This window comes from Rhea pennata, chromosome 5 (genome assembly GCF_028389875.1).
Source record: "Rhea pennata isolate bPtePen1 chromosome 5, bPtePen1.pri, whole genome shotgun sequence".
Taxonomy (NCBI): Eukaryota; Metazoa; Chordata; class Aves; order Rheiformes; family Rheidae; genus Rhea; species Rhea pennata.
Window position 1 is genome coordinate 1,375,607 of NC_084667.1, and position 12,116 is coordinate 1,387,722.

General features: G+C 59.8%; 1 protein-coding gene across 1 annotated transcript; it reads left to right on the top strand.

The window, feature by feature from the left end:
- The first annotated feature begins 1,454 nt into the window (after positions 1-1,454).
- On the top strand, positions 1,455-10,618 carry RPS6KL1 (ribosomal protein S6 kinase like 1). Its single transcript, XM_062576167.1, has 10 exons — positions 1,455-1,695; positions 3,581-3,705; positions 4,536-4,628; positions 5,440-5,487; positions 6,335-6,467; positions 7,799-8,752; positions 9,563-9,652; positions 9,830-9,912; positions 10,181-10,276; positions 10,393-10,618. The coding sequence occupies exons 1-10, from the start codon at positions 1,455-1,457 to the stop codon at positions 10,501-10,503; spliced, it is 1,974 nt and encodes a 657-aa protein (XP_062432151.1). The 3' UTR covers positions 10,504-10,618.
- The last annotated feature ends 1,498 nt before the right edge of the window (positions 10,619-12,116 follow it).

Below are 12,116 nucleotides of genomic sequence, written 5' to 3' on the forward strand. Positions count from 1 at the left end.
CATCACCTCTTCAAAACTGGTATTATTTGGACCTGGACTGACCATTCCACAGATGCAGTAAATAAATTGGCCTGAGCCATAGTGGTTGATCATTCCCGATTCAGCAAACCTCCTTTGCTAATAGCTGCAGTGATCTAGAGGTCCCTCCATACCTGGCTTTCCAAGAAGAAGCCAGAAAAAGAGGCCAGAACGTGCATATCTATGTTAAGCCGAAGAGCAGTATTTTCCCTGTGAATAGTATTGGCTAACTACCAGCTGGGCTCTTGACTACACTGTCACTTTGCTGGAGTGTAATGTTTCCTGTTCCATGTATTTGCATTAAGTTTGTAAAACCAAATGAGTCAGCTAGAGTTAATAAAATGGCCAACCAAGAGCCCAGGTTTAGAGGGGCAACAACATTCCCGTGCAACATGCAAATAAAAATATGCATTAATTAATTAAATGAGATGGGGAAAGATATATGCAGAAGAGGTATGGCAACCCAATTGCATTCCTGTTGTGTTAAACAGGTTAGCAGGGAAATGCCTAGAACAACTAGTATTGCCTTTTAGACGTAGGTAGATGAAAACATTATTTAAAACACAGCTAATTATGTGTTATAGAAGAAAGTAAATAGAGTTGTAAAGCCAGTATTTAAAGAGTGAAAGCTTTATTAATTAAAGAGAATTTATAGTGAATAATAATTGCAATATAAAGCAAGAATACTAGTGCAACTCAAAATAAACTAATAACGTGATAAAGACGCAATACCGATAAACATATCGGTAAGATCTGTGATTCACGTTGTCTGTGGTTATGGAATTTGGAATCAATTTGCGACGCGCAGGGTTAGCCCAGATTTAACCACCCGCACGAGAACTCCGCGGTCCAAGACCTCCCCGCAGCGCGCCGCGAACCCGCGCGCAGCGCCCGGGCCGCGGCGCCTTTAAGGGGCTCGCGCGGGTTGCGGGGGAGGGAGGGGGGTGAGCTCATCCGCAGCCAATCAGCGCGCCGGCGGCATCCCCGCCGCGCCGGGCGCGCGCCGCGGCGGCTCGCAGGTCCCGCCGCGCGCCCCCGGGTCCCGCCGCGCGCCCCCGGCGCCGCGCGCCCCCGGGTCCCGCCGCGCGCCCCCGGCGCCGCCCGCCCGCCCGCCGCTTCCGGGCCGGGCCGGGCCGGGCCACCGCACCGCACCGCACCGCGGGCAGGATGCTCCCGGCAGGGCTCCCTCAGGTGCGTGCGTCGGCGGGATGCCGGTGCCGGGCTCGCTGCGCGCAGCCCTCCGAGGGGCCGGGATGGACGGGACAGGACGGGAAGGGAGAGGAGGGGGCCGATGCCGGTCAGTGGCGGCTGCGGCTGGCAAAGGCGGCGGCGCCGCTCCGGGACGGGCCGGAGCGCGGCGAGTCACCGCCTTGTCTCCCGGTGTCGCAGGGCGGCGGCGGCGGCCGAGCGGGCGCGGGCGCGGGCGCGGCGGGGCCATGAGCAGACCGAGCCGGGAGCGGCCGGCGGCGCTGGCGCAGGCCCGCGTCTACCTGGAGCAGCTGCGGGGCCGCGTGTCCCCGGGGGGCCCCGAGGCGCCGGGCGCCGGGCGGCGGGACTACCTGGTGGAGGCGGCGCGGCAGCTGCGCCTGGCGCTGGAGCGCGACGTGAGCGAGGACTACGAGGAGGCCTTCAACCACTACCAGAACGGCGTGGACGTGCTGCTGCGCGGCGTCCAGGGTGCGCGGGCGGCCGGGGGGCGGGGGGCGGGGGTTCAGGGGGCACCAACGGTCGCGGCGCGGAGAGCGGGGGGGGGGGGGTCGGAGGGCGCCAACGGCCGCGGCGCGGGGAGCGGAGGGGGATCGGGGGGCGCCAACGGCCGCGGCGCGGGGAGCGGGGGGGGGTGTCGGGGGGCGCCAACGGCCGCGGCGCGGGGAGCGGGGGGGGGGGGTCGGGGGGCGCCAACGGCCGCGGCGCGGGTAGCGGGGGGGGGGGGTCGGGGGGCGCCAACGGCCGCGGCGCGGGGAGCGGGGGGGGGGGGTCGGGGGGCGCCAACGGCCGCGGCGCGGGGAGCGGGGGGGGGTCGGGGGTCGCCAACGGCCGCGGGGCGGGGAGCGGAGGGGGGTCGGGGGGCGCCAACGGCCGCGGCGCGGGGAGCGGGGGGGGGGGTCGGGGGTCGCCAACGGCCGCGGCGCGGGTAGCGGGGGGGGGGTCGGGGGTCGCCAACGGCCGCGGCGCGGGGAGCGGGGGGGGGGGGTCGGGGGGCGCCAACGGCCGCGGCGCGGGGAGCGGGGGGGGGGGTCGGGGGGCGCCAACGGCCGCGGCGCGGGGAGCGGGGGGGGGGTCGGGGGTCGCCAACGGCCGCGGGGCGGGGAGCGGAGGGGGGTCGGGGGGCGCCAACGGCCGCGGCGCGGGGAGCGGGGGGGGGGGGTCGGGGGGCGCCAACGGCCGCGGCGCGGGGAGCGGGGGGGGGTCGGGGGTCGCCAACGGCCGCGGGGCGGGGAGCGGGGGGGGGGGGTCGGGGGGCGCCAACGGCCGCGGCGCGGGGAGCGGGGGGGGGGGTCGGGGGGCGCCAACGGCCGCGGCGCGGGGAGCGGGGGGGGGGTCGGGGGTCGCCAACGGCCGCGGGGCGGGGAGCGGAGGGGGGTCGGGGGGCGCCAACGGCCGCGGCGCGGGGAGCGGGGGGGGGGGGTCGGGGGTCGCCAACGGCCGCGGCGCGGGGAGCGGGGGGGGGGTCGGGGGGCGCCAACGGCCGCGGCGCGGGTAGCGGGGGGGGGGTCGGGGGTCGCCAACGGCCGCGGCGCGGGGAGCGGGGGGGGGGGGTCGGGGGGCGCCAACGGCCGCGGGGCGGGGAGCGGGGGGGGGGTCGGGGGGCGCCAACGGCCGCGGCGCGGGGAGCGGGGGGGGGTCGGGGGTCGCCAACGGCCGCGGGGCGGGGAGCGGAGGGGGGTCGGGGGGCGCCAACGGCCGCGGCGCGGGGACCGGGGGGGGGGGTCGGGTGGCGCCAACGGCCGCGGCGCGGGGAGCGGGGGGGGGTCGGGGGTCGCCAACGGCCGCGGGGCGGGGAGCGGGGGGGGGGGGTCGGGGGGCGCCAACGGCCGCGGCGCGGGGAGCGGGGGGGGGGGGTCGGGGGGCGCCAACGGCCGCGGCGCGGGGAGCGGGGGGGGGTCGGGGGTCGCCAACGGCCGCGGCGCGGGGAGCGGGGGGGGGTCGGGGGTCGCCAACGGCCGCGGGGCGGGGAGCGGAGGGGGGTCGGGGGGCGCCAACGGCCGCGGCGCGGGGAGCGGGGGGGGGGGGGTCGGGGGTCGCCAACGGCCGCGGCGCGGGGAGCGGGGGGGGGGGTCGGGGGGCGCCAACGGCCGCGGCGCGGGTAGCGGGGGGGGGGGGTCGGGGGGCGCCAACGGCCGCGGGGCGCGAGAGGTGCCCGACGGCGGCGTGTGGGGGCAGCGGGCTGCCCCGCAGCCCCCCGCGGAGGGAGCCTGGACCAGCCCCCTGGGAAGGGGGGAGGGGGCCGGGGCACAGCGGCAGCCTTGCTGGGAGGCGTGCGGGGATGGGGCGGAGGTTGTGCGGGGGTCAGGCTGTGCGCGGGTCCCTCACGCCTGCCTTGGCTCTTCTCTCCCTGCAGTTGACCCCAATAAGGAGCGGCGCGAGGCTGTGAAGCGGAAGATAACGCAGTACCTGAAGCGTGCGGAGGAGATCTTCAACTGCCACCTCCAGCGGACTCTGGGGAATGGCAGCCCCACAGATGTGGTGAGGAGCTGGGGCTGGGCATGGCTTCCATGGGTCTGTCATCTCCAAGGGCTACGTGCTTGGAGCTGACTTGGCCAGTTCCTGAGGTGGAAGCCTGTCCAGCACACACGCTGGTGCTGGCTGAGCCGTGATAGTGGCGTGTGTCTGCCACGGGTGACAGGGTGAGCCAAGGGCTTGGGGTAGTAAGTATGGGATTCTGAGCCAAAGGAATATGGAACTGGTGGGATGTAATAGTAATGGCTCCTTGGTACAGGGAAACCTGGTGGTGAGGGACACCAGAGAGGCGCCTCAGTGTGATAACACATCCATGGTGAATCTTCTCAACTACCTGTATACAAATGGCCAGATGCTGTGGTCAGGTAGTGTGGAGAAAATGACGGATGTGTGAGCTACAGAGTGTCGCTGGCCTCCTGAGGGATGCTGGTGGCAGCCCTTTTCCCTCTCTGGAGCGAAGGGCTAAGCTGTGCTCAGCTTGCCCGGGGCATTTCCAGGGCTCTTGCAAGGTGTGTTATTTAGCTTCTCATCATCATTCTTAATAGCAACAATAAACATTCTGATGGGACGGAAATCAACAGAGGCAGCCGTGTTGTTAAATGTTAAAAATGGTTTCTTCCTCTCATTGTTCCTGTCTGGGTGGAAAACAAGCTGTGTTCAGCAAAGGTAACTGCAGCTCACCCGCCATTGTGGGACCAGATGAGAAATGAAGGGACAGGAGAGTGAGGCAGGACAGGGTAAGGGGCTAAGGAGGGGCTGGTGAGGAGGATGATGGGAAAATGGCAACTACTCTAGCATCTCTAGGTCCCTCATCCTTTTCTCTCACTGCCTTGCAGGGTTACAGCAGCCTTCGCTTCCGGCCGATCAGGACGCTAAGTTCAGCAGTGGAAAACCTGAAACGGTGTAAGGTTGTGGGAGTGATTGATAAGGTAATGACTGTGCCTGGAGCTGGGAAGGGTGAGGCTGGTGCTGGGCCAAGCCAAATGTAGCCTGGAAGGTCTTACCATCTGGGATGCAGTGACTGCCCTTGGTGTGCTGAGCAAGGAGCATGAGGGTTTTCATCCAAATTATTCCCACCAAGGAAAATCTTCAGGGGAGGGCAGGAGTCCGTTTGTCAGATAAGAAGTCTGTTAATGTCCCTGTTACTTATGGTTGCTAAAGCTCCCAAGATATTTGCAAAGAAGTCGGCAGCTCCATTCCTTTCCAATGTAGGGAATTCATCTTGATGCCTAGGTCCTATGATGGTAGATACCTACAGATAGTCTAGACTTCTGCAGAAGACGAGCTTTCTGCATGAATAAACTAGTTAATAGTTCATGATCTTGGATTGAAGATGCCGGGCTTACCACCTCCATGAATGCACTGACACATTGTTCCCTTCTGCGCACCACACATTCCAGGTTGTCAGGACTAAGGTGTTTCTCACAACCTGTTGAGGCCCAAGCAGGCAACCCAGCACACCAAACAGAGCCCAGAAAGAGCAATGTGAATACTTCCTTGTTGAAGGGAGCAAAAATGGTGGGGTAGTCACCTCTTTGGTTAACTCTAATCGCTGGCTCCTTGGCTATCTCAGCAGTAGTGAGCATGTTTGGTATTTCAAGAACAGGGGTTTGGAGAACACCGGATTCTGATTGTCGAGTGGGAGCTTGTTTTAGATCCAGAGTTAAGTCTGGAATATTACTGTGAGCTGAAGTGAGAGCAGTTACTGCTTTTGACATGTTCTGTGTATGCTGCTCATAGGTGCAGATAGTCCAGGATCCAGTCACTGGTGGGACCTTTATACTTAAGGTGGGTGTTACCAGCTTTGAAGCTCATCTGTCTTTGTCTCTTTTGGGTGACCATGTGGAGGAGATACCTTCTAGCCTATATGGCTGATCAGAAAATACTGCTTAGCTCTTTTTAGATGCAGCTCAGCAAAGGGAATGTCAAACTTCCCATAAAGCCTCTATGAGCTGTTATTTTTGTTTATTTACCTCCCTCAGCCATCTTCTGTGATCAAAAGCTCTCCTTCTTTCAAGCCTGAGCTGTGTTCCTTCTGTTCCTGTGGTGGGCCTGGACTTGTAATGGTGCAATCTAAGCTTTATGCTTGTGTTAATCTGAGCTCAGCATGAAATAGATGGCAGATGATGTGGGGTGGAGGGTGCTCAGTACAAGTCTAAGGCACTCTCCCAGTGCCCTTAGGCCAGCTGTTTACTAAAAATGAAGGACTAAAGTAATTGAATAAGGAGTTTCTGGCATGACAGGGAGAAGCATCAGTCCCAGAGGGAAAAGTAAAGAGAGCTGGAATGGTAAATTCCAGTTTAACTCATTTGTTGAGTCACAGTTTGAATTGGTGCTGTTGTGGGGGATGGCCACTGCTGTGGAGCAGGAGTGTGACTTGCAGGTGGAGAGTGTTGTGCATTGACAGAGCTCTGCATCACCACAGCTGGGTGCTATGTACTGACAGACTGGTCTAAACATGAGCTGCAGGTTTCACAGATGGAGAGCTCTATTGTGAGTGATATGGGGAGGACAGCCATGAGGCTTGTCAGGTGGGACTTACCAGCAGGTCTTTCCAGATGTCCTCCTGCTCTGCCAGGTGCTAGGTTCCAGGTGCCTACCCTGCTGTAACACCTACCTCCATTTACCTCCCTAGAGCCTCCCCAAATCCCATGTTGAGACTCGTGAGCGGCAGACCATCATTCCTCATGGAGTCCCCTTCATGGTCAAACTGCTTTGCTACTACGTGAGTGAGGACTCCATCTTCCTTCACCTGGAGCATGTGCAGGGTGAGTGCTTTGTTGTACTTGCTTGCTGTCTGCATATCCTGCTCTCTCCCTCATGCTCCCTTTCTTTTGATTTCAAATATGTTTCTCTTGCTGGTTAAGGACTGCTTTCTATAGTGACAGCACAAGTATTCCTCCTTAGAAAGGTGCCTGAAGACTTTGCAAAAGGAGCCACTAAGCTTTATTGAGGATTCAGGAGTTTTGATAAGAGCTGACTGAGGAAGTAAGCTAGAAATGGAGTATGGAGACCTAGAAGGAGAGAGAGGTTTGTAGGGGTGGGGAGGATGTGGCTTTAGCCTCATTGAGTCCTGTCAGACGGTATCATAATATAATCATACCTCACTGTAAGGAAGTTGATATGGTCTGGCATCTTCTGGCATGGTCAGAGATACAATGGAAGCAAACCATCAAAGGTTTTTGGAAAGAGAAGCCTCTCTTTCTTGCTGGCACAGTTTGGCTATGACAGCAAGGCGATGGAAAAGGAGATCCAGGTGAGGTAGTTCATTTTGAACAAGGCATTCATGGTAACTGCTTACAAAAGAAGAGGCCACACTGGATTATGAGACCAGGCCAAAGAGAGGAGATGGAGAATCAGGGGACACAGGGCAGGGAGAACATAGGGGTTTAGGTAGAGTGACCAAGCGGAGACTGGTTAGAAGTGAGGAGCTGCTCTGCTCTCTGCCAGATGAGTGGGTGGGTAGGAAGCAGCAAGTGGCGTCTGTTAATGACACATACAGTCTGACGTGTGCTGGAGAATAGCCTCAGCTTCTCATGCGTTGCTATAGAGCGAATTTGCAGAAAGCAACCAGCAGCTGAGTTTAATGAGATTGCCCCTTGTGATCAGTGGGTCCACAAATTTGCCGAAAGCTCTGGCAACATGCTCTGGGCTCCGGGCCTTGCTGCTCTGACTCATCACTGACCTAAGTGCTTTGTTCCATGCTGTGGGCTCTCTCTGGCAGCACTGTTGCTGACGTGTAGGGAGGAAGTGCTTTCAGGGGAGAGTGGGGATGGCTGCAGGATCAGGGGAATGTGTGAAGGTGTAGCTGGACTGTGACGTGGAAGTGATGTGGCTGGGATCAACGAGAGTGTGCAGAAGTGGTAGCAAAAGACTGTTGAAGGAAGGGGGAATGAGCTGCCCATATGCTGGGTCACTGAGGAGTATGGAGTTGAGTGACCTGTGCTCATAGGGTTTGGGGATATTCTGCATGAACTTTGGGTTTACTTCTGGAGAAACTAAGGTCTCTAACCTTGGCCTGTGCCCGAACGGGCAGCACCTGTGGAGGGGGAAACCTGGAATGCTTTCTGCTCCATCACTTTTTCTTCTCACTTTCCAGGGGAGATGCTGTGGTCTCACCTCCGCTCCAAGTATTGTGTCCAGCAGGGCTCCTCTGATGGCTCTGGTTCTCTGCATTCAAAGCACATTCCAATCCTGAGGGACCGAGGCAGAGAGGAGGCAGTGGGAAGCTTCCGTGGGAACAGTCGAGAATGCAGTTTCTCTGCTCGGACAGACAGCGGCCCCCAGGGCTCTGCAAACCACCGCCTGTTGGGAAGCGCTGACCCCTCTCCCCCTCAGGAGGAGTCCCCTGACAGCCCAGACCCTGGACCCGGGAGTCACTGTCAGCTTCTCTTGGCTCCTGCCAGCAGCATGAAGGCTGCAGCTGGAGGGCAGCGTTCAAGCATGATGCATTCTCTGCCACGCATCACGAATCACGTTACAGCAGCATCAACCAAAGGCTCCAGCCACCTCAACAACCAGGGCCTGGTCCTGCAGCCCCAGGACTTCCTAACCAGCAGCAAGAGCGTGGGCAATGTATCACGGAGAGCAGCCTCCTGGCAGGATCCCAGGCTACTTGCTGGTGAAAGACTTCCCCAGATGCCTGCCCACATGCCAAAGACCATGATGGGGGCCCATCCAGGAAAGGGGGAGCCTCAGTCTCGTCAGGTGTCTGAAGGCCCCTGGGCTCAGCCCCTTCTGGCTTCCTCAGGACAGAAGCAGCTTTGTGCAGGAATTGCCATGCACGGTTCTGGCAGGCCCTCTGGGCCTGACCCTGGGATGCAGGAGCCCCTGTGGGGAGCAACCATGACCAGTGGCCCACTTGGAGAGGAGCCAGTATCTGAACTGTGCAGGTCTCTGGCTCCCTGTAGGCATAACCACAGAGCCTGGGCTGTGAAGGAGGAGCAGGTCCGGCTGTGGGCAGCAGAAATTCTCTTGGCCTTAGAGGGACTTCACCAACAGGGTGTATTGTGCCGGGACCTCAACCCCAGGAACCTGCTGCTTGATACAGCTGGTAGGTGGTGCCCAAGGCTGCTGCCCTGTGGGCAAGGGAGGCCTGTTGTCTCGGGGACTGCTGTCTGCCCCATTTCCTGGAGACTTGAACTCCCTTGAGTTTGCTTTGGAGGGGGAAGGGCGGCTGGGGAGGTTTGGATGTCTCTGAGAATGGAAGTGTGGTCTGGATTGGGGTTTCCAAGAGATTATTATGAGAGATGCCTCTCTGCAGAGGGAGAGTAGGGGCCATAGCCACAGGAATGTGCTGCTTCTGCTCCCATGTGGGATCTAGCTGTCTGGGAAATCCCAGCACAGGAAAGCTAAGACCAGCTAAACTGTGTCTGAGGTTAGGGGAATGCAGCTTGCCCCTGCCTATAGTTACTGCCCCCTTGGGTGTTCCTGAGCCTGTCCTTACCCTCAAGCCATGAGTTGCTGCTGTCTGTGCAAGCCTCTGAGTGAGAGTCCCTGACCAACGGGCAAGAATTGGGGCAAGCTAGAGCTTGCCTCGCAGCGTGCTTAGTGGAGGAACCAAGTGAGAGCTTTGTGAGGGGGGGAGCTCACCTTTCTCTCTTTGGCACTGCCTCTCTTCACTGCAGCCTGCCCCAAGGTTGTTGAGCTGCATGTGCCTGCTGGACAGCTGGGAAACTGTTGGGTGGCTGTGGGGAACGCAACCCCTATGTGTCCAGGGTGTGGCAGGGGCCCAGCACCCTGGGTTTTCCCAGTGATGGCTTCTGCTCCCAGTTGAGGCGAACAGGGCTTGGGTTTGTGTTCCTGCTGGAGTCGCTGGTTCTGTGCTAACCTCCCTGCTCTTGGCTCTCGTGCTGGTCTGCAGGTCATGTCCGTCTTACTTTCTTCAGCCAGTGGGCAGAGGTGGAGCCACAGTGTTGCAGCCAGGCTCTGGAGGAGCTCTACAGTGCCCCAGGTAAAGGAAGCTTGCCCTGCCTGCTCCTGTCCTCTCCCCACTGCCACTGACCTGGGGAGAGAGGGCTCCTGCTTGCAACAAGACTTGCCTTATGTGGCAGTCACTAGCAGCCACAGGCCCTGGTGCCCAGGTACTGCCCTGCCTCCAGCTCTAATTCTTCTCTGGCTCTTCCTGCAGAAGTGGGGAGCATTTCTGAGCTGACTGAAGCTGCTGACTGCTGGAGCTTTGGGTCTCTGTTGTATGAGCTGCTGACAGGAGTGGTAAGAGGCAGAGGAACTGAGTGGTACTTGTGGTGGGGGAACCTTAGTGGAAGAACTTCTGTGTGCAGGGGGTGGGAGGAGGAATTCCGGTGCAGACACAGCAGCTGTGTGCCACATTGTCTCAGGTGTGTGATTCCCGGTGCCTGAGTCTCTGGGTGCTGAGGACCTGGGATTTTAAATCCCACCGAGCTAGGGTGGGGTTGTACGGTGGTGAAATCATAGCAGGATTTCAGTGCCTCTGCTCACCATCATCCTCTGCCTCCTGCAGCCCCTGTCCCAAAACCACCCTTCAGGGATTCAAGCTCACACCCAGCTGCACCTGCCAGAGGGACTCAGTGTGGCAGCTGCATCGCTGCTCACTGAGGTGAGGAGTCCGGGTGGAGCTGGGGGAGGCTGGGGGAAGGCAGCCGCCTAGTCTGGGTAGCTGCTTTCCGGTGTCTCCATCTTCCCATCCTGGTGTCCTGTTCCTTTTCTCTGCAGCTGCTGCAGTATAGGCCTAAGCGGCGTTTGGGCTCAGGAGGAGGTGGAATTGCGAAGCTCAAGTCCCACTCCTTCTTCAGCACCGTCCAGTGGAACAAGCTGGTCGGCTAGGCAGGCTGGAGCGGAGCAGGGCCAGGGCTTCTGTGACCCTTCCTGGGGAGAGCTGGGTGTGGGGCAGCTGCTCCCTGGAACTTGTGAACCCACGTGGCAGTGGCAGCTTTGCCTGCTGGGGGAGGTTTTCCAGCAAGGGCTGCTGGGGCCGGGGTGGGGGGGGGTGGGGGAGTTGCATGAGGTTTTGCAGCCTTAAACGTTCTTCCGTCTCTGCTTGCACTTCAGTTCGTGTCTCTGAGCGAGCAGGCTGTGGTTGGGGACAGGCCGTCTCGGGCACTGGGTTCTTCAGGGTTTGTGTGGGAGTCCCATGCCCTGAGCCTTAGGTACGCCAGCCTTCCTGACCCCCAGGCAGAGGGGGTCACACCCCTGCTGGGGCTTCTTGGCAGGCGCCTGTGTCCCTTCCTCTGCTCGGCTCTGTGCTGTGGGATTCCTCCCCTGTGGTTTTTCTCTCCGCTGCTGAGTTATATCTCCCCCATTACTTTCTGTGGCTTCCGAGCGCGTTTTCTGGGCCCTGCTGGCTAGTGCCCAGGCCTGTGTTCTGTGCCAGTCACTGGCTGCATGTGTGTGTGGATAATGCCTGCTGCAGGGAGCTGGGCTAGGAGGGGATGGAGCCCCCCAGTCTTCCTGGTAGCTGTCTGAAAAGAATAAACCACTCATCATTGCGTGCAGAAGTGTGCTTTTGTTTCCGAGTTGCACTGGCCAGGCTTCAGCCCCATGTGCCAAGTAAGTGAGGGAGGGCTCCAGAGCTGGCTCTACCTGCCTGGGAACCCTGGGCTGGAGCTTGAATTTTGCCTGTTGCACAGAGGGAGACAGGACAGCCCACGGGGCTGGGAAAGCCACCGTGCCTGCCGGTCATTCTAATGTGTTCTTTTGTTGTCCCCTGTTCTGTCTCCAGCCCAGATTGTGCTCCTGTTCCTGGGGGCTCCCTTCTGCTGGCAGAAAAGCAGGCTGGTCTCCCTGAGCACAATTCCATGCAGAACAACCAGCAAGGGTTCGAAGGGATAAATGCTGAGGAACTCTAAGCGTAGAGAGGATGTTTAAGCAGCAAGAAGAGTAAACATGAGTCAGGATGGTAGAAAGGCAAGTGAGCTAATAGCCCAAGCCAGAGGCTTCTGAGCTCAGTTTTGCAAATCAGAGCAGCTGGCAGCTGAAGGAATACCTAGAAATGCTCATGCCATCATGAAACTGGTTTCAGCGAGCCTAAGAGCTTATATGTGAGACACTCCTTAGTTACTGTATTGCCCTCCCCTCCCAGTTCCCATTGCTCAATCCTCCCCCGGCAAATTATTAATGACGACAATTGCAGTCAGAGACACCAGTGACCCTGGGCTGCGGCTAGCTGGTGCCCGCTGGTTTGCCCAGCTCTCAGCTGTCTCCCCTTGGCTCTTGGGCAGCAGAAGTGCTGTCCACCAGAGGGAAGCAAAGCCCAGGACATGCAGCATACACCCCAAAGGCACAGCTGTGCCAAAGCAGCCCAGCTGGAGAGGCTGAACCCAGCAGGATGGGGAGCAGGGGAACAACTCATGCCAAAGCCAGCCAGGCACACTGGAGCAGGAAACCTGGGGCTTTTCTAAGGCAGCCACTGCAGGGCAGACTGCATGGGTTGAACCCTG

Excerpts from the sequence above, each read along its gene's own strand:
- RPS6KL1 (XM_062576167.1), top strand. The coding sequence starts at position 1,455 with ATGAGCAGACCGAGCCGGGAGCGGCCGGCGGCGCTGGCGCAGGCCCGC. Across the intron at positions 4,629-5,439 it reads TTGTGGGAGTGATTGATAAG|GTGCAGATAGTCCAGGATCC; the intron begins GTAATGACTGTG and ends TGCTGCTCATAG. Across the intron at positions 10,277-10,392 it reads CTGCATCGCTGCTCACTGAG|CTGCTGCAGTATAGGCCTAA; the intron begins GTGAGGAGTCCG and ends TTTTCTCTGCAG.